The sequence below is a fragment of the Rhynchophorus ferrugineus genome, unplaced genomic scaffold (assembly GCF_030347505.1).
Source record: "Rhynchophorus ferrugineus isolate W39M unplaced genomic scaffold, kcgeb_rfMv2 rfM8, whole genome shotgun sequence".
NCBI classification, from domain to species: domain Eukaryota; kingdom Metazoa; phylum Arthropoda; class Insecta; order Coleoptera; family Curculionidae; genus Rhynchophorus; species Rhynchophorus ferrugineus.
Genome location: NW_027472587.1, coordinates 27,123,865 through 27,147,107, shown reverse-complemented (window position 1 = coordinate 27,147,107; position 23,243 = coordinate 27,123,865). Strand labels below are relative to the sequence as shown.

Genomic DNA, 23,243 nt, shown 5'->3' with positions numbered 1-23,243 from the left:
TCGGCATGTTAATTACGTAGTCGTTTACCAAATTGAATTATATCTTATAATTTTCTAGATATAGCCTATCGCAATTTTACATTTTGGGTTCCGTTTTTTCATATAGGCCAAAATTGTAAAATGGTCTTATGAATTACGGATTTCGTTCCAATTCACATTCCAACTAACATTCGGCATGTTAATTACGTAGTCGTTTGCCAAATTGAATTATATCTTATTGTTTTCTAGATATAGCCTATCGCAATTTTACATTTAGAGTCCCGTTTTTCCATATAGGCCAAAATTGTAAAATGGTCTTATGAATTGGGGATTTCGTTCCAATTCACCTTCCAAGTAATATTCGGCATGCCGATTACGTAGTCACTTGCTAAATTGAATTATCCATTGAATTATATTGATATATAGTTCCAGAGATGTAGGCTATCGAAATTTTACATTTTAGGTCCTGCTAGGGAGCTGCTGGGAACTATTCAAGTGATATAAAATTATATTGGGATGTGAAAATAGTTGAAGAAAAATTTATTACTCTATAATGGATCAAAAAGAAAACCGTCTACAGAAAGTATGTTAAAATGTTCGAAAAATATTGTATTGAAGGTATCACTATTGATTTCTTTAATTTGATTACATACTTATTGCATGATGAGTTAATTTTAGAAATAGGGACTCACCTTTTCTATAATTTGTTTCCTTTTCTTCTCTTCTTGGAGTAGAACATTTTCACGTTCAGTCGACAACTGAATGCTTTCCCTCAAACCATCCTCTAGCTGAAGAATCCTTCTATCCTTATCCTCGATGACATCTTCCAGTTCTTTTATGTGTTCCAGGTAGGATTCTTTTTTGTCTTTGGTTGTCGTATCACTATACTCCGATATAAGTTCTTCACTAGTTTTTATGGCGTTCAGACACTTGTTGTTGTTGTTCTTCAGGTCGGTTTGGATTTGCGACAGGGTCGCGTCGGATTTCCGCAGATCATTCTCCAGCTTATTTATGTACAGCTCCTTCTCGTGCACCTCTTTTCTCGCCAGGTTTAGGGATAAACTCGCTTCCATTTCCTGCCGCTCCAACTGCTTCAGTCGGGACTCTTTCTCGATCATTTCATTCCTTGTTTTGTTCAGTTCGTCTTCCATCTGCGCTATGATATCTCGCTGTTGTTTCAGCTCGTTTATTGGATCTATATCGGTTCGGTTATTTCGTTTATGCTAACGTTAAAATAAATCATAAAATTTTATGTTTCCTATTATTTCGGCATAAATACATAAAGTCAGAACGAAAACGTTATAAGGAAAACTTAACGATGAGGAATGAGGCTTAGTGTAACGAAATGAATGGTGACTGGTATTGGTGATTAGTGGATTTAGAAAAAACTCTTGAGGAACCCTGCTGGTCCAGCCTGGATGATGGTTAAAAGACGATACAAACAAATAGTTGGTTAATACGTACGGTTTTTATAGAGTTAGCGCAGGTTTTAAGAAAGAAAATTACGGATTAGTAGTGTTAGTTATTGGGGTGGTGTAAATGTATGGTTACCTCTTGGGTTTGTGCTTGTTGCTGTTGCTTCAACTTGGCCTGAGCGTTCTTCAGTGCTCTGAAACAAAGGTATTTAGGATATTTAACATCTGCATTTCGAGTACAGACGCTTTGTAAACTGTTATATATAAGAAATAGACAAAATAATACGAACACCATGCAATATATACATTATATAGAAGCCAACGCTAATTTGCGAAATAAATGATCCAACAGTCATAAAACCTGGACATCTGATGACTGGAAGATTAAGATACAGTCCGATGAATCATCACTATGATTTGGGCGGCAATATCATGCTATTTTATTGTGAATATTTTTAACGTGTTATTCCGGACCGATATTTCAATATCGTCAATGATAAAGTTCATACTATGATTAGCATATTGCTGCCAAACACTGCATTATTCTAAAATTATAGTTCAGTCTTGGGTTGAGTAGCATCAAATATATTCCCTCGCTAACACAATCGCCAGACCTCAACATAATCTCACCGTTATATGCAGTTTCAGAGTAGATAGTGAGAAGTAGATTTCCATATTAAACATTATTGAGACAACTGGCGGTTCTTTTGGTACATGAATGGGATAAGATTTCATTGCAGAATTTCAGAATTTATTTAACAAAGAAGTGCAGGTGTTTTAAAAACAAATAATGGCTCAATATTTTGTCAATAAATAAATATTGTGTATATATTAGGTGTTCATATTATTTTGTCCATTCACCATAAGTTCTATCCAATTTTATTCTAATATAGGAAAAACCTCCCTATTATAAACACATAGCGATTTCTTAGAGCATCCAGTGGAATATTAGTCACGCTACATAATACTTTCCTTCTGAAGAAGTGTTCAAAAGCATGCCTGTCATTGTTCCATCTGGACAGCTTTCAGTTGTAGCAAAATTACGTGTTAAGTGTCGATTTTATAGTACAGTCAAAGTTTATCAGTATGTTTAATGTATTTCCTGCCTCAATTTGTAAATACTTTTCGACTGTTTTTATGGCAATAACAGGTAATATTTCGATTACTCTCTCGATTTTTGTTAAAAAATATATCCGTTCAATAATAAATAAAATATTTAATATATTTAAAACAGCTCTAGTAGTTATTGTGCTATCATTTTTAATTATGCCATGAATTAGTTTTTTTATATGATTAGGTATATGTTTCTTCTTCATCTTCGTCCCTGGAGCGCTCTTCTTATAGCCCTGACTTTTCATCTTTTGATTATTTTTTTGTTTGCGGCTCTAAAGAATTACTTGGAGGCAAAATAGTTGAAAACAATGAAAAAGTTGAGTAGTCTCACTTTGCCGAGCACAGGGGAGACTACATTGAACAATATTAAATGTTTAGTTTATGTATACCAATTGATAAATACATTTATTTTACAAAATTACCGTTTGTATTTGATTCCCCTTCATACCCGTATACTCTTATGTTACTCCTAGAAGATTAAGTGAAAACAGTATTTCCAACAAATCTTTGATCGGTTATATATCAAAAATTAAAAACATGCCTCTGGATACAACTAAAATGTGTTCAAATTTAATTTAATTAACTTACTGTTGCAGGTCCATAATTTGTTTTTCCTTCTGGTTTTGTTCTTCCTGGCTCATCTGGACGAGCTGCAGCAATCTTTCCATTTCCGTCGCGGATCGTTTGGCTTCCTCTTGTGCTTGTTCGACTTTCTTTTCGGCTTCGGTTAGTTTTTTGTTGAGTTCTGCAGCAGCTGAACCGCCAGTCTGAAAATAACATTAGATATCATTTTAATAGTCAACCAAACATGTAACATTTTGCATAAAAATATAAATAGTTTCAGGCATGATGACTAACTTTTAAAAATTGCTTTAAATGAGCAGGTCGCAATATTGCTGCATTAACTTAGAATTTCGGATTACAATGTTTGCTGGTTTGTAGCCTCAAATAAATATTGCTAATGTCTTAAATGATTTTTAGACATTTGACGAAAGTATCGACTAATTCCAACACAAATAGAACTTTATAGATAGATCCGGTTACATTTTCCAACGCATCAGTTAGCACCATCTCAATAGCTATCAAATCTCTAGTCAAGTATCCATAGAGATTTATGACGTATGGTGGATGTTTTATTGGAAGGACTATAGGTATTTATTTTACATAGAATAGGAATTATTTGTGTAAAAAATTGATTTGAAAGAAACATTAACGTTTGAAATATTGTAATTTAAAATGTTCTCTGTTATTACTAGACATTTTAATGTGTATCCATACATTAATCAAATGCAAACAAAGTGTATATTTTCTTTCCAATGTAGGAAAAAATTACAGAAATGTGAATCTTGCAAGTCGCGAATCAAGTGGTATACCTTGAATATGGGTAATTTATTAACGTGAAGACCATTCTAATATAAGTATTTACTAGTTTATGTATTCTTAATTATGTTTAAAGTGTATTTTAAATGTAAAATCGAGGTAAATAACACTGCTGATACATTTTTGGGTTAGGTCCCATTTGTTTTGTTTATTGTATATATGAGTCCCTAATAATTTTGTTGCTAAATTATATTTAAAATGATGTTAAATTTAATTACATGATTTGAATGCCAACCAGACAGAATGGGCTAAAGGAAGTGATACATATTTTTTCTGACAATGTCACTTTAACAATATGTACACGTATTATCTAAAATATTCACAGATTAAAAATGCAGAGATCTAGTTTAAGAAATTATAGGAGAATTTAATGTTAAAGCATATTTAAATACAGACCTCGTAAAGTACATGACATAATATTGCAGTTGCGTGTCCTCTTATAACTTTTTAAGGCTATTATTAAAATAAACTTCAAAATTACAATTTTGTTTTGTGCTTATTTATCCAAATATGGAAAGGTACTAAATTCGGTACAATTAGGTAATTTTATTCAACACTGTTATGTTATAATATGATGTTAGATTTAGTTACATGATTTGAAGGCCAATCAGACAGAATGGGCTAAAGGAAGTGATACATATTTTATGTGACAATGTCATTTTAACTATATATACACGTATTATCTAAAATATTCACAGAATAAAAATGCAGAGATCTAGTTTAAGAAATTATAGGAGAATTTAATATTAAAGCATGTTTAAATACAGACCTCGTAAAGTACATGACATAATATTGCAGTTGCGTGTCCTCTTATAACTTTGTAAGGCTATTATTAAAATAAACTTCAAAATTACAATTTTGTTTTGTGCTTATTTATCCAAATATAGAAAGGTACTAAATTCGGTACAGTTAGGTAATTTTATTCAACACTGTTATGTTATAATATGATGTTAGATTTAGTTAAATGATTTGAAGGCCAATCAGACAGAATGGGCTAAAGGAAGTGATACATATTTTATGTGACAATGTCATTTTAACTATATATACACGTATTATCTAAAATATTCACAGAATAAAAATGCAGAGATCTAGTTTAAGAAATTATAGGAGAATTTAATATTAAAGCATGTTTAAATACAGATTTCGTAAAGTACATGACATAGTATTGCAGTTGCGTGTGCTCTTATAACTTTGTAAGGCTATTATTAAAATAAACTTCAAAATTACAATTTTGTTTTGTGCTTATTTATCCAAATATGGAAAGGTACTAAATTCGGTACAATTAGGTAATTTTATTCAACACTGTTATGTTATAATATGATGTTAGATTTAGTTACATGATTTGAAGGCCAATCAGACAGAATGGGCTGAAGGAAGTGATACATATTTTTTCTGACAATGTCATTTTAACAATATATACACGTATTATCGAAAATATTCACAGATTAAAAATGCAGAGATCTAGTTTAAGAAATTATAGGAGAATTTAATGTTAAAGCATATTTAAATACAGATCTCGTAAAGTACATGACAGAATATTGCAGTTGCGTGTCCTCTTATAACTTTTTAAGGCTATTATTAAAATAAACTTCAAAATTACAATTTTGTTTTGTGCTTATTTATCCAAATATGAAAAGGTACTAAATTCGGTACAATTAGGTAATTTTATTCAACACTGTTATGTTATAATATGATGTTAGATTTAGTTACATGATTTGAAGGCCAATCAGACAGAATGGACTGAAGGAAGTGATACATATTTTTTCTGACAATGTCATTTTAACAATATATACACGTATTATCGAAAATATTCACAGATTAAAAATGCAGAGATCTAGTTTAAGAAATTATAGGAGAATTTAATGTTAAAGCATATTTAAATACAGATCTCGTAAAGTACATGACAGAATATTGCAGTTGCGTGTCCTCTTATAACTTTTTAAAGCTATTATTAAAATAAACTTCTAAATTACAATTTTGTTTTGTGTTTATTTATCCAAATATGGAAAGGTACTAAATTCGGTACAATTAGGTAATTTTATTCAACACTGTTATGTTATAATATGATGTTAGATTTAGTTACATGATTTGAAGGCCAATCAGACAGAATGGGCTAAAGGAAGTGATACATATTTTATGTGACAATGTAATTTTAACAATATATACACGTATTATCTAAAATATTCACAGATTAAAAATGCAGAGATCTAGTTTAAGAAATTATAGGAGAATTTAATATTAAAGCATATTTAAATACAGATCTCGTAAAGTACATGACATAGTATTGCAGTTGCGTGTCCTCTTATAAGTTTGTAAGGCTATTATTAAAATAAACTTCAATATTACAATTTTGTTTTGTGCTTATTTATCCAAATATGGAAAGGTACTAAATTCGGTACGATTAGGAAATTTTGTTCAACACTGTTATGTTATAATATGATGTTAGATTTAGTTACATGATTTGAAGGCCAATCAGACAGAATGGGCTAAAGGAAGTGATACGTATTTTATGTGACAATGTAATTTTAACTATATATACACGTATTATCTAAAATATTCACAGAATAAAAATGCAGAGATCTAGTTTAAGAAATTATAGGAGAATTTAATATTAAAGCATGTTTAAATACAGATTTCGTAAAGTACATGACATAGTATTGCAGTTGCGTGTGCTCTTATAACTTTGTAAGGCTATTATTAAAATAAACTTCAAAATTACAATTTAGTGTTGTGCTTATTTATCCAAATATGAAAAGGTACTAAATTCGGTACAATTAGGTAATTTTGTTCAACACTGGATACACTTTTCTTTCAACAGAGCTGCTAAAAGTTTCAGAATATCAAACATCCATCATCAAATGTATATAATTTAAAACTTTTTGTGCTGTAGCTACTATCACCTACGCTAAATTAACCTTTTAGTACCCCTGTCAAATATATTTGCATCTATATCTTTAAATTATCATCACAAGGTTTTGCCATCGATATAATTTTTATATGTCTTAGCAAATATGGGACACTTGACTTTAATAATTCTATTATGACAGTTTCCAAATGGTAATTGTGCTATCATTGGGTTTGATTGGGCTGGTTTTAATTAATAACCTAGCACATTTTATGGCAGGTGTGTCTGAAATGCTCACTCACTTCAATTCTATAGTTTTAGAAATTTAAGTTTTTAAGAGTTTAAAAATTATTATTTCACAGTAAGCTACTTTTATAAACCTTACTTCCCAATCGTTTAACTTTTCTTTTCGTTGGTAGTAAAATACCAATTTTTTTAACTATGATAGATATGATAGATAATTCAAATAACATTGAAGCGCTCTAAAAAGTTCAGACTGCAATATGGAAATGATGATTAGGAAACGTTAAGTGACGTCAATGTTTGCTAAAGTTTCTGATTGGTGTTTGACTTAAGATGATCAATTTTTAAATGTTTTTCTTTTATTTCTATCAAATTCTTAATGACCATACTTATAACTTATATAAATATTATATTGGAATCTGTCTATCCTATGTTATTATTATAACTCAATATTCTTGTCATTCTTTATTATAGTCACGCTATCTATTAAAGCAGAATCGAACGTATAAGAAAAACTAAAACATTGGGTGTTTGCCTTTGATTAATTTGGTTAATGAATTTTGAATTGCGATATCTAGTGGTAAAATGGCAAAGTATGAATGTGAACAACTGGTAAACTACCTAACATAAGAGGTCAATTGAAAAGTCCCCGGTTTGGCCATAGATGGCGCTACTAGAATTAAATCCATATATTTTTAGTTGGCCCCCCTAACCTTCAAAAGATGCGTGTATAAACTTGACAGCTGTCGGATCATTAGCTTGTGAAGCAACTTTTGTTATTGTGTAAGAAATGGATAAAAAGGATTTCGCGTATTGCCTTGATGCCGAGATTCCGGACACTGCCCCAGGAAAATTGACCATCAAGGATTGGTATGCTAAGTTTAGACGTGGTGACATGAGCACCGAAGACGGTGAACGCAGTGTTTGAAGATGATCAAGCGTAATAAACCCGAATTTTTACGTCGATATGTGGCAATGGATGAAACATGACTCTATAATTTCACTACGAAGTCCAATCGACAGTCACCCGAGTGGACTGCACACGATGAATCCGCTCCAAAGCGTGGGAAAACGCAACAGTCGTCTGGCAAGGTTATGGCGTCTGTATTTTGGGGTGCGAATGGAATAATTTTCATTGACTATCTTGAAAAAGGAAGTACCATCAACAGCGACTATTACGTTAGCAGCGTTATTGGACCGTTTGAAGGACGAAATCGCCGAAAAACGGCCGCATTTGAAGAAAAATAAAGTGCTTCTTCACCAAGACAATGCACCGTGCCACAAATCAGTGAAACTGATGGTAAAAATCCATGAATCGAATTGCTTCCTCATGCACCGTATTCTCCGTATCTGGCCCCCAGCGACTATTACCTGTTACTTATATATTATATCTGAGAACACTCAGATCTCAAAAGAATGCTTGCTGGGAAGAAATATTCATCGAATGAAGAGGTAATCGCCGAAACTGAGGCCTATTTTGAAGCAAAGGACAAATCGTGCTACAAAAATTGTATCGAAAAGTTGGAGGGTCGCTATAATTAGTGTATTACCCTTGAAGGGAATTATGTTGAATAAAAAAAAAACTAATTTTGCCAAAAAAATGTGTTTTACTATGGTGGGCCGGGCACTTTTCAACTGACCTGTTAGCTGTTAAATTTGATGGATTTATGTGGATGAAATAACAGTTCTTGAAGAGTGGATCTAAAAGGACAATTCCAAGTACTAAAAATCATGAGTTAGTATAGTATAAACCATTCATTTCCCCACCGAAGCTGAATATACATGTAATCATCAATGTGTAGTGTACAACAAGTTGCTAAAAAGTGTTTCTGCAAATGTCTACCGATGAATTGAACAAATTGGACGAGGTATTGTAGCAAAAACTAACAATACCGAGTAAAAGACGCATCATCCTCTAGCATGAAAAGGTTCGGGGACCCGTGTTGATTTGTGAACGATATACTGTTAGCCCTGGAATGGGAATGGGTTGTACGATATTCAGTGTACTCAACAGTTATAACGCCTTCTGATTACAAACTGTTCTAATTGATTGCTTGGTTGAAATACCAAAGAAATGCCACGAAGAGAGATCGAAGATCAAAGAATCGATGATTGGATTACTCATCAAACTCAGAAAAGTGCGAAAAATTGTAGAAAATAATGGACTGAGGGAAAATAATGGAAATAAACGCTACTTGTTAGTAGTAATATTAACTCAGATGTGTTACGAAGTTGATACTTCTAAAAACGTTAATTATTCATTATGATATAATTAAGAATAATGTAGAAAACAAACACGAACCTTTTGTAACGAAGCTTGTAATTGGTCCATTTGTTGTTTTTGTTTCTGCAACTGTTTGTCCATTTCGGCCAGTTGCCTCTCCTTTTCCTCCGCCTGCCTGTGTTTACTGTCCACAGCTTTCCGTTGCTCTTCGAACTGTTTCCTAGCGTCCTCGAGCCTCCTCCTCTCATCTTCTAATTGCTTCTTTTGCGCGGACAGGTCCTCGGTTGGTCTTTGAGGTCCGGCCATCTGCAGCTTCTTGCTAGTCTCGTGCAGCTCGAGCTGGAAATATTTCGAACTGATGAGTACATTTATGTTGTTTGTTTTGCCTCTGGGACCGAGATATTTGACTTTCATCTTCTCTAGAAATAGCAACACTGACACGACACAAAGACCGCCGAGTAATTTTATGTTTGTATTGTTAAATCAATGTTTGTGTCTATTAGCAGCTAAAGATAATGTTCGTTGTCTAATCAGTTACATTAATTGTCACGGATAAACATTTATCCGCCTTTATCGGTTTCAGCGTTGAGCTTTGTCGCAGATCGGCATTAAACGGATGCAATGAATAGTAAAATAATAGGTAATGTTAGGCGAAGAAGTGAGAGGGTTAAAATAAAAAACAATTATATGTTTATAAACTTATTTTTACTTAAAATAAAATTGCTAAATAATGGAAAAACCTAAAACAGAAAAATATATTAAATTAAACATCATTGCAATGATAAAAAAATAACAAAACTAATTATAAAAAGAAAAGATAACATGCATTGAAATTATTAGGAATAGAAATGTGCAATAAGAGCTGGTTTAACAATATATTTAAACAGGAAAATGTAATAAGTGTAAATTAATAAATTTAATTTAATGGCGATTTGAATGAATATAGTTAATAAAAAATACTCTTGTTTCTAAGTTTGGAAACACCTTATTTTTTGCTTATATAAAAAAATTACTGCAATAATATTAGTTTCTCATCAATTGACCCTTATTTTGAAAAAAGCCGGCACATATCTATTATTACCACAAAAGTTACTATACTGTCAATTGTTGATTTCTTAGAATTGAAAGTTTAATTTGGGTTTAAGTTATAAGCCATCGAATATAATCTAATCATCGTTTAAATGTGGGTCTACAAATTCAAAAACTATTAGCATAGTTCAATGGGTTATGTTAGGTCCATAGAATAAACAGAAATTCGGCTGTATATAAATGTTTTTCCCAGTTTAATGACGTTAGTTAGATAGCGTTGCGATCGTAACGTGTGATTGGCTAGTTTTAATTGTTATAACAAAAGCATTTGATTGGTTCTCTTGAATTGTGTGTTGAACGCAATAATTTTTATACTTTTTCTTGGAAGTGATTGTGTTTTAAGCATTTTTGGACTGGATACTGGACACCATAAAATAGAAAGAAATCTTCATTTTACGTTATGTATATTTTCTGTGTTACATTAACTGTTACTAAATTATTAATCAATATAGAACTTGATTGCAATGCCACCTGATATTGGAAAATTTTGAGAGACATCTGTTGATGTAAATATTATATTATCTGGATTACATACAATACAAATTTACTATCGTCATCGTGTGTGTCACGGACATTTTAGAGAGGAATTCATGTAAAACCGAATTTCATTAGTTTATATTTTATTAAAATACAGACACTGACATGTAGCATTCAAGGAAATCATAAACCATTCCGAATATCTATGGTTCTTAGAATTTCATCTTGTAGTTCGATATTTTAGACCTTTTAATTTTTGGGTCGTTGATCATTGTTGATCTTCTCTGGGGGTTTTATTTGCCAGGTGTGATCACGTCCTAAGGATGTTACAACTTCATAAAAGTTCATTTCTAAAGACGCGACGGTCAGAGTCACTACGTTCTCATCGTCCAGTTTATTTTATTGTGTTTTGTGCCGTCCATGCTGAGTTTCATCAAATGGTGAGTTTGTTCACAGAGTATTCCAGTTTTCTCTTTTTATAAAATATTAAACTATTAAATCTCGATTTATTATGTTCTAATTATTATTTTATATTTATTAGCGTTCATTTCTCATATTATATTTATTATTTTCCATTTGTTATTCTTTATTTATAATTCTCTACTTATTATTTTATACTTATTATTCTCTATTCATTATGTTCTATTTATTTATCCATCCATCGTTATATAAATAAAATTAAAGTTACTGATGAGTAGTTATGGTCTATGGATAACTTGAAACATACATAAACGCCACCTAAAGCGGTTTCTGGTGGCTCTTGGTGGTAGCGTATCTAGCGTGTGGTTTTAACTTTCTCCCTTGTACGCATTGCACGTCCATCATGGCTGGATCTGAAGAAGTGAGTGCACTAGTAACTGTAGTGTTCATTTATTTATTTATTGTGAGAATTTAGCTTAATCCTAGCGAGGCCTATTAACCATAGTGGCAGCAGATCTCACGCGTTACTTCCCTTGATCTCTTGCACGTCACTATTGTTAGTGTTAAGACATAAACTAGTACGTCGTGCGTTATTTTCCCTTCGTACCGTGTGCACATGTCATACTTCATCCTAGAATAGTTTATCATTGCTATCAATTATCGCTATTATCGTTATTAACCATTATATGTTGTTTGTTGGCTATATACATCCATTATGTGTGGTGTATTGACTATCTGAAGTATACATAAATGCCACCAAACGTGATTCCTGTCGGCTCTTGGTGACAGTGTATATAGGTACGCGTTACACGTCGTAGTTAGGAGAAGTGAATGTGCATAGCAACGGAGTTGCTTATTTATTGAATGACACATTTACATATGTACTTTTTTATTTAGCTTTACCCTGGCGAGTACTAGTAACGCTAATGGCAAGATCTTGTGCGTTAGTCCTTGATCTCATAGCACGTCCATTATTGTTGGTTTTATGTCATACTTCGTCCTAGCATAGTTTATCAGTAACCGTCATTGTCTGTTTTATAATTCCTCCACTCTATTTCCGTCAATTATTGACTACTATGGACTAATATTATTGCTAACCATCCTGGTTTATCTATCTTTTTATTGCCTACCATTGTCATCGTCTTTATTTTAGATTATCGATACTATTCATAACCAGTACTTGTCGGTATATTCATGTATCCATACCATTATTATCGTTACTATTATAACTGCCAGTATTTTGATTGCCGGTACCGTTATATTTTAACTACCTGGCACTAGAAGCATCTATCTACGTAATGTGTCAATTATATTTTAATTTCACCCTTGTCATTGAAAATTGGGTGCTCAGGTACGTTTTATTATGTTTGCAGAATTATCACCCGACGACCTCGAACATCAAGATCTCATACGCTTATTTGCATTATTTATTTAGCAATTTATTGAGTAGGTAGTTGTTATATCATTTATTTTGATTTCTGTTTTTATATATTTAAGATGTTTCATTTCTTTATTATTGTTTTATTAAATATAATCTTTATTTTACGCCCTGGTTTTAAAAACATGCTTACATCCAGAACTACCCTTCCATCACGAACAGGTCCTACAGTAAATGCCTAACCAACGTTGTTATTACCATGTACGTATACAATTATCTGTTGTTATTGTTTTTCTTTCTGCAGAAATCAACCTACTTCTAATCAAGACATAATTGATAATGGTGAAAATATTAATTTAGATAAATTACCCAGCTATTTGAAATATGTGATAGGTAATGTGTAAACGATAATAATTATTTGGGATCGATTTACATAATTATAAAATATGTGTTACAGTGCCTTCATTTAAAAATATTTTCAAATATTTTGAGTTTTTTCATATCTTTCGATTTTTTTAAAATATTTTTTTAGATCTTTAAGCTATCTCTCTTATTAAATTCCCACATTTTGCCCTAATAACAGATTTCAGTTAGTTTTTTGAGAGATGCTTTAAAAAACACTTAAATTTTTAGAATTTTATTTATCCAATTTTAAAAATGACTTTTAAGTTTTAACAAAAATAGAAGATAGAACTCTAATATATTTCAGAAAATTGATAGAAGTAAAGAAATATGAAAAATGGAGTAGGTGTTATAGAAGAATATTTTGACTGTAGTGTCTGGAGCTTTTAAACTTTCTTTCATTTATTATTATATACTTCTGTTTCTTTATTTTGTCATATTTGGGTACTTATATTTGTTTATATGTATACTTATATTATTTAGGTTTATGTATGTTCTTCAATTATATTAGTATAGGATTTGAGAGAGGAATAAATGAATTTTAAAAATCAAATTTGGTTTTCATTTGGATACTATTGGCTAATAAATGTGACGTCATAGGATAGTCACGTGAAATAGAGGATCAATCACAACAAGATATTTTCTGTACAGGTTTCTATATAACCAATTTAATATTAGTAACCAAATGTCGGCTTTTCGGTGCCTCCATTGATTAAACCGGGCGAAACATTTCCCAAGAGATTAAATGGAGATTACCCCACTGGTAACATCCATATAATAGTTATAACAATTCATTACATGACAAATAGGAGACAAATTTCTATTGAACACCGGAGTACTATCTGTAGTGTAAGTCAGGAAGGGTATTCTTTGTGCCATATTGTAGAAATGAGCATCAAGAAGAACGAGCTATCGAAGGTAATCCAGACCGGAAGATGACCGAATATTCCAAATCTACAACAAAGCAGGAACATTTATTTGTTGTAACGTTATCAGAATGAAATCGAATGGAATCAATAATTAATGGTAATACTAACACATTATGAAACTTAAAGATTATTCTGAAATATTAAATATAAATACAACTTATAGGCGTCAGTTAATGCTAAATTAGATAATTTAGAATTAACGAAGAAAAACAAAAACTAGTATCAAAAGACAGCTAGCAACCAAAATCTCATAAAAGAAACTAGGAGGGTGGTAGATACATAAATGTCTGAGTTATGGATACATGACACAGTAAGTTTTGGTTGAAAACACTTTAAGTTGAGATTTTAGCCGCTCAACAAGACTATTTGGAGAGAAAATATTGAATGAAATCCAAAAAAGGCAACAATCTGGTTCTTCAGTCTGGTTGTTGAAGGCAATAGTTGAACAAAACTCTCAAAACAAAAATATTTGAAGACATTATATGTTTAATTAATTTAACATATTTTACAGTGAGTATTTCTTTATCTATACATGTTTCTCTAATTATATAATGTTCCCTATTTTGTATTTTATTACTATTAAGTAAAGAAACCAACAACTCCATATTACACAAATTATAAGAGGTTAAATAAAATTGCTAAGTGAAAAATTGTTTAAAAATATTCATTTTTTCGTAAAATTTTTCTGCTTATTATTAATCAAATAAAATATATAATAATGATACTGACCGATAATATTTTGGGACAAACCTGATTCTTTTCGAGTTCTTGTACCAACATCTCGAGCTGAGATTGCAACCTCTCTTTCTCTGTGTTGCAATTCTTGACATCGCTCTGCGCCTTCTCCAATTCCTTCCTTAACCGTTGCGTCTCTTTATCGTCGGTTGGCGGTTGGATACCCCTCTCTCTCTGATATTGCGCCATTTGGTTAAGCTGTTGTTGCAGCTGTTTCTCCATAACCTTAAAAATAATTAGATTTATATATTTTCAATGTTCTTGCTATGACTCACGATATTATGTTTATAACTGTTTTTGACTGTGATATTGGCTTTCGATCCAAGCCATCAAACACAATTAAAAAAACTCAATAAGACATTTCAACCTTAGACCCCAAAATGCTCTTGGTGCTCTTGCTCTTGGGATAATTTTATGAAATCCAAAATTGGACTGCGCAAAAATTGCCCAATACACAATATAATTGATGCATTGAGTATATGACGAATGCGCCAGGATCAAGGAGAAACCTGTTTTTATTATAAAAATACAATATAATAATTATTAATTAATTAATCTAAAATATTTTTAGTGTTAAATGGTTTAGTTTTAAATTATATCCAGGTAGTAGTAATGGAATAGCTGAGTACGTTTCATTTTGATTAGTTTTGATTCTACTTAAACTCTACCGAAATTCTAACTAAACTTAGTACTGAGCTAAATAGTTATTAGAACTTTAGGTAATGTAAAATAATATAATGCAAAAATCTCTGAGGGCCCTATCGTTAGTCAGAAATAACCAAATCCATCAGGGAACTGACACCCAAAACCCAACCGTTCGGGAATTCATAAAATCTCTATTCATTAAACCCAGACGCTGAACAGTCGGTTGTGTTAATTCCCCGGCTCGCTACTAATTGGATAGCACCCCTTCCCCGAAGGCAGAGCTTTATATGCTATCAGGGTCCTCTCATTCCCAACCCCAATGCAGCGCCATTTCGTGTAATCTCCCTAACAACACAGTAGCTGGGAAATTATCAGCTGATGAACCAGAACAAAAATAGATTGGTCAGGAAGTTTGATATATAGATATCGTACAAAATTGACAGGTACAGTATCTGCAATAAAACGTTGGGGATAAATAATTTTTCTCTCTTTGCTCTAAAAAATAAACCCCTAAATCATAAGAATAAGAATAATTTAAGAGATATACAGCATAAATAATAATGCCGTTATTGCATACAACATGAAATCCAAAAATTTTCGAACCCCAAGCAGGATTTCTACAAACCAGAAATTTAAGCCCAAACCTGTTTGTGATATTAATGGACGAAGCAATAGAGATATACTAAATAGACGAAAGAGGACTTTAGAGAGGAAGGAAAAGGACATATAGGGTAGAAAAATATGGAAAATTATAAATGTCAGTAGGAATTTTTGAAGATATAATAATAAGGTAATAATTAATATACAAAGATATAATAATAAGTAATAGTTAAGACGTAATAATAACCATTGATAGGCCAGAAAACCTATAGGAATTATAAAACCCATGGAATATGATACAAAGAGAATATGGAATGATCGTGAATAAAAGCAAAACCAATGTAATTGTGATGCAAATGAAGCAATTTACAAGTCAGCCCTATGTTCCAAAGATGGACAGGTTGAGAAATAAAGATGAGAAGTAAAGTGAGGATGAGAAGTTGAACTCTCAAAAAGCACCCATTCACGAACTGTCACCGTATTAACCTGGTAGGTCATCAGTCATTTTCTTTTTCTTTCCAAAGCTCAAACTACCACTTCAAAATACCCGTTTTCAACCGATAGAGGACATAAAAGTGAATTCGCGAAAGCGAGAATTAAATAGGTTTCGGAAAAGGTTCTTGTGAAAATATTTATATAATAGTATTATTCGCTGACTAAAGACGGTACACCAAAGATGTTGACCATTTCTTGTTTTTTTCTTGAAAAAGTTAACATATTTGAACGCATATTTTGAACTTTATTGCAGATTATTACATACTACGTTTGTATATACTTCAATTTTGCGTTGCGGCGAATTATGTCACTTGACGGATGTACGATTCCTCAAGCAGAATCAGTCAAATACATCGGAATATATTTTGATGGTAGGTTAAATTGGAAACATCATGTTATACAAAAAGCAGAGCAGATTATACTCGATGTCAAGCAACTGTACTGGTTAGTCGGAAGATACTCTCAACTTGACCTGAAATCAAAGAGACCTATGGGGAGCAAATATGGGGTTACATTTAACGTAGCCAAAGTTCTCCGATTAATTACAATGCTACGTAACCAACGTAAAGCTGCACGTTGACCTCGAAATTAAACGAATACACGAAGTGACCCAAGATTTCGCCTTAAAACATGAAATAAGGTTGCTAAATCATAGCAGCGTGGAGGCAATATAGCTACTGGACAACAAGTAGGAAATTGAAACGAACAAAACTACACGAACTTGTTTAGTGTGAGTGACCTTAATTTTAGCTTAAATATATTAGTTTTATTTTAATTTAGGAAATATATACTGATGTATTAATCTCATACTCGCCTTGCTTGTGTATTAATGCAAGTATAACGGAACAGTAGTAATAAATTAATTTGTGAATTAAGATTGTATTAAGCATATCTAATGCAAGACGTAATTAATTTTTAAAAAATCTTGTTATTTTCTTGACAAAGTGAATGTATCTGAATGGGGATGATAATATTGCTTTAGTTTTATTTAAAACGTCGTAGCAAATCATTGGATTAACTAATTAATATTTTTTAAATATTATTATATCCTGCAGTTTCATATACTACTTAAAATTCACATTATACAACTATATTTTACAGTTTTGTTTATGAAATGTGGATTTTAAATAGTGATATGTAGGCACTGGGACAATTAATTAAAATAACAATAACGTTCTTGACCGCCATAATATATTTTGTACTTATTAATTAATATAATTAATATTATTTGTGCTTACTTTTGTCCCCTAATCATGTCATTATCTTTTAGCATTACGCACAGTGACAATTAATCTGTGCCAGCATCAGTGATTGTAATTAATCTCATTGGTATACATATACTATTTAAAATTCACATTATACAACTATATTTTACAGTTTTGTTTATGAAATGTGGATTTTAAATAGTGAGATGTAGGCACTGGGGCAATTAATTAAAATAACAATAACGTTCTTGACCGCCATAATATATTTTGAACTTATTGATTAATATAATTAATAATATTTGTGCTTACTTTTGTCCCCTAATCATGTCATTATCTTTTAGCATTACGCACAGTGGACAATTAATCTGTGCCAGCATCAGTGATTGTAATTAACCTCATTGGTATACATATACTACTTAAAATTCACATTATACAACTATAATTTACAGTTTTGTTTATGAAATGTGGATTTTAAATAGTGAGATGTAGGCACTGGGACAATTAATTAAAATAACAATAACGTTCTTGACCGCCATAATATATTTTGGACTTATTAATTAATATAATTAATAATATTTGTGCTTACTTTTGTCTCCTAGTCATGTTATTATCTTTTAGCATTACGCACAGTGGAAAATTAATCTGTGCCAGCATCACTGATTGTAATTAACCTCATTGGTATACATATACTACTTAAAATTCACATTATACAACTATAATTTACAGTTTTGTTTATGAAATGTGGATTTTAAATAGTGAGATGTAGGCACTGGGACAATTAATTAAAATAACAATAACGTATATTTTGGACTTATTAATTAATATAATTAATAATATTTGTGCTTACTTTTGTCTCTTAATCATGTCATTATCTTTTAGCATTACGCACAGTGGACAATTAATCTGTGCCAGCATCAGTGATTGTAATTAACCTCATTGGTATACATATACTACTTAAAATTCACATTATACAACTATAATTTACAGTTTTGTTTATGAAATGTGGATTTTAAATAGTGAGATGTAGGCACTGGGACAATTAATTAGAATAACAATAACGTATATTTTGAACTTATTGATTAATATAATTAATAATATTTGTGCTTACTTTTGTCTCTTAATCATGTCATTATCTTTTAGCATTACGCACAGTGGACAATTAATCTGTGCCAGCAGCAGTGATTGTAATTAACCTCATTGGAAAACAAAAAGGGCCAATTATGCTAATTTCTCCTTTAAAAGTAGATGGAGATAAGAGGACCAAAAAATAACTTGAATTAAGTTGATTTATATGCAAATTATTCAGAACAAATATTTTGAAGGGATTAAAATTACCGATTAAATAGCAGTAAAGAGAGCGTCCTTATAGGTACAGTAACTCAACATTTAATTAAAACTTTGTAAATAGTAACAATTGGATAATACAGCTACTTCGCTCCAATACTGATAAACGCCAATTCACGTATTAACTTCACTACTCACAGTAATTATTCCAAAAATTTTCTGTTATAAAGATTAAAACTAATCAGGCAATAGGTAGAAAAAATGTAAAATTTTCACTTCAGTTTGTTTTTCTTAAAAAATATTCAACAATTGACCAGCTACATAGAAGCACAGACATCATTGAAAAAGCGTGCGAAGAGAAAAAAATTGCTCAGCTACATTCTTGAGCATAGCCAAGCCTTCGATTGAGTCTGGAATAAGAGAATCGTTTATAGACTCCATAAAAGGAGTATCGAAGCAATACAAGCAACTCCTACATCTCAATCAGGATATTTAGACTTGAACAAGAAGAAGCTTGCTCAATAGTGATAGAAACAGAAGCAGGTGGAAGCATGATAGTGTTTTGGATCATGCTCTTTACTCCTAGAAGAGAATGTTACTATGACTACATTTGCTAAAGACAGTGCGATACTTGCTATGGGGGCAAAAGTAAAGAAGCAACCAGAAAACTGCAACACACACGTAATAATTTAAATATGTGGACCTAGACATGGAGAATAAAAGTCAACGAAACTAAATCAGCGCGAATCGAAATCACCTATAACCAAAGTGTTCATATATCAATAAATATGAATAATACTATTATGCATACAAAAATAATGCTAAGTAAGTAGGTTTGAATTTTGTTGAAAGAAGAATATTAAAAAGAAAAGAAAAGGAGTTGAACTGCAGAAAAATATATTGTTTATTTGACAGAAAATCTAAATTATTCGTACAAAATAAGTTGCTGCTGTGCAAGCAAGTACTAGAACCTATATGGACCTATAGAATTCAGTTATGGGAATGTCCTGCGAGAAGTAATATGAATATAATACAAGTATTTCAGAATGAAATCCTCTTGAAATGAACTCTTGTGGTTACATCTGGATATTATAGGAACCATTACTTACACCGAGATCTTCAGCTTGCAACTGTCATAGATGATATTAAGAAACTCGCAACAAGATATGAGGAAAGACTACTATCAAGTTAATATCGAAGTAAGGCAATTCTTGGATAACACTGAACTCGATGGAAGATATTGAGAAAAAGAAGATAGCTTAAGATATAAAGGAATCATAATAGAGTTGAAGAAACAACCTGAAAGAATGAACCATTGTTATTGTCAAGCCTCGTCATAATATCACATCACAAAACCTCCCAAAATTCATAATAATTAAAACAATTATAAATTAATTTAATGATAATGATCTTGTAGAAAAAAAGTTCGAGTTCGTCATTTTCAAGTATTTTAATATTTCAGATATCAGGTGGTTGTCTCCAGTTTTGGAAACCATTCACAAGAATTGGTCTGGAAATAATCCCCCTCTTCTATATAGAGTATCTTAGTAGAAGAAATTTAACAAATTTAGTAACAGTAAATTTTGTTATACAAGAGTTATTCTGTATCATTTTATGTTCGCAAACAGAAAGTCAGACATTTTGAACAACTGCAGAGACCGACTAGTATAAAATATGATTAAAAAGAATTAATTAAGTACCTGAATGCGTTTCTGCAAATCTTGCGATGTTTTCTCAGCCTGATCTGCTCTCTTCGTTTCCTGCTCAATGACATTCCTCCATTGTTCCAGTTCCGAGTCGCCTCTGGCACCTGATTCGTGGAGAAGTTTCTCAGCTTTCTCCGCTCTCTGTTTGTGACCGTCCCTCTCTTTCTGTACTTGTTGCAACTGTTGCTGCAACTTGCCGATTTCTCGGTCTCTGTTCTCCAGGACCTCTTTCGTGCCTTTCTCGACATCCTGCGCCATTTTCTTTTGTTCGTTCTTCAATCTCGTGACTTCCTGTTTGTGCTTCTCTAGTTCCGATTCGCTGTGATTCAGTTCTTGCTGGAAGTTCATCAACATGTCCTGCGATTTTTCCAGTTGGATAACTAATTGGTCTCTTTCCATTGTCAATTGTTTGATATCAGCTTCATATTTAATTATTTGCTTTTCTATGGATTCTCCTAAAATAGAAAATAACAATAAGTAATATAATTTTGTTAGTTTAAAAAATTATTTATTATTTCTTTAGTTTTAACTCAATAATATCTGTCAATTACTGAACATATTCGAATATATATCTAACTATATAAGTGAGTATATGAATAAATCTATAATATCTAAGATTAAACCTTGAAGAAAACGCTCTTAAGAGGACTTAAGTTCGAATTATTTTCAGAGATATAGCTCTTTTATAATGATCTAAACTAGCATCCTTGTAATCACTAACTAAAAATCAGTTTGTAGTTGGTACTGTGCCCAAACAGTTATATTAAATTAGATTTGTTTTGTTCCTAATTTAATTTTGTGTTTATGACATAACAATATATTATTATATTTGTATTGTTTGAGAGCTCTATTTCGTACATATTTTGTTAAAAGTCTAAGTGATTATTTTTTACTTTTTAGCCAGTTTTAGCCTTTATTTATTTTTTGAAGCCGGTTCAAATTTTTGTGTAAAAACATTTTAGTTTTCTCCTTGTAGTGTTAGTTCACCAAACTACGAAGTTATTTTATTAAGTATTATAAAGGATAGCTCAAGTAAAATTAAGGCCTGTATGAGGAAAAATTGGAATAAAGAAAAAATAAAGACAAAATTAACGTAAGGAATGTTTCGGGCACTGGGGCCCGCTACCTAGTCTAAGTGATTTAACAAATGTTCCAACTAAAATATAAAAAGAAAAGTTACTGCTCTATCGGGAGTCAAACCCGCGACCTCCACGTGTGAGTTCAACGTTCTAACTATTACACCACAGAAACAGTTGCCTACCATGTTTCTAGAACTTCTCCTATGATATGGTTAGTGCTTAAAAAGCGAACTGAATGACCTTTGCACTGAATTACTTCCGATTTTTCGTAACATATTGTACCTGCCTTTGAAATTTGAGGTTTTCCCTCGATTTGCCCCCTTCCCCCCCTCAGATACTAACTTGGTACATGTAGGACCACCTCGGAAGTGCACTCTTTCGAATAAAAAATAATTTTGAAAATTGGTCCATAATTGAAGGAGAAACCGGCGAACATATATTAAAAAATATATACAGTCGAGCATAGAACTTCCCCTTTTTTGTATATATATATATATATATATATATATATATATATATATATATATATATATTCCCTGAGATCTTATTAATTATGATGTTCAGAAACTTAAAATAATAATGAATCTCTGAATTCATCGATTTGGACTTTTGCACCTTAACATATACCTGCAGGAACTCACAACGACAATTTATAGAGAAGGACAATTTATAGGAAGGAATTAAATTCATAATTGTAAAGATTAATTACAATATTAATATAGTATAAAGTATCATTGTTTAAAGTGACATTATATCTCAAGTTTTACTGAACATATTTACTTGAAATTTGGTGTGAGCTTTCTCTACACACTCTTCTATTGTATCAAGGTAAAGCTATAACAATTTAAAAAATTTATTTTTATTATTTAAAAATATCTGTAATATTTTTTAAAAAATATAAAAAAATGTTTTTTCGAACAGGCAAAAATTTTACAATAAGATGCTTGAATTTTGCATGACAGAAGCCTTTCTCTAGATTAAGAATTTTCTTTTTTGTTGGTGTCCGATAACTAGGTTGCAATTTTTAAAAAATATTTTTTCTATTATATATTCTTTAAATATTAATAAATATCTATTAAAAAATGAACAAATGAGGATAAAATAAAATTCCTGTATGTAAATTATAACTATGTTAGGAGCTAACCCTTAATATATTTGTTCATTGCTTTAATATATATGGATAAACAATATTGTTGATATAGAAACATAAGGTAGGATCATTCGAAATTACTACCGTCTTAAGCAGACTATAAATATACAGTAGCTGAATTTTTATCCATAGATGAATATAATCAACTCTAAGTGGTGAATGTAGACGACATTCTTCTAACCAGGATACTGCCATGATAGTGAAAAGCTTGATGGCCTATTGCTGTCGTGTCATTCAGGAAAAAGCGGATTTATTAAGTTGAGCGTCTACTCAAATGAGATATATGACAGCGTTGTATTATAAGTTACCTACATCCATTGTATATCATATTTACAAAACAAACAAAAATAAGCATCTTATATAAGGTTACATTTTGTAGAAATAACTGTTAATTATAAATAATAATGTTCAGTGTGTCAAAACACGTACAAAACAACAAAAAGTTAGTCT

General features: G+C 31.4%; 1 protein-coding gene across 4 annotated transcripts in view; it reads right to left on the bottom strand.

Moving 5' to 3' along the window:
* The window catches only part of brp (ELKS/RAB6-interacting/CAST family member bruchpilot), a 272,388-nt gene that overhangs the window by 9,744 nt on the left and 239,401 nt on the right, over window positions 1-23,243 (bottom strand). For 2 of the 4 annotated variants that reach the window (XM_076411147.1, XM_076411148.1), the window contains 6 exons: window positions 20,559-21,019; window positions 14,645-14,854; window positions 9,278-9,538; window positions 3,096-3,274; window positions 1,531-1,588; window positions 672-1,202 (listed from right to left, as the gene is read on the bottom strand). In XM_076411147.1, the coding sequence (XP_076267262.1) occupies window positions 672-1,202; window positions 1,531-1,588; window positions 3,096-3,274; window positions 9,278-9,538; window positions 14,645-14,854; window positions 20,559-21,019 (1,700 nt within the window). Of the gene's footprint in view, window positions 1-671; window positions 1,203-1,240; window positions 1,394-1,530; window positions 1,589-3,095; window positions 3,275-9,277; window positions 9,539-9,867; window positions 9,940-14,644; window positions 14,855-20,558; window positions 21,020-23,243 lie in introns of those variants that run through there. The other 2 variants (XM_076411149.1, XM_076411150.1) reach the window with 2 other exon arrangements.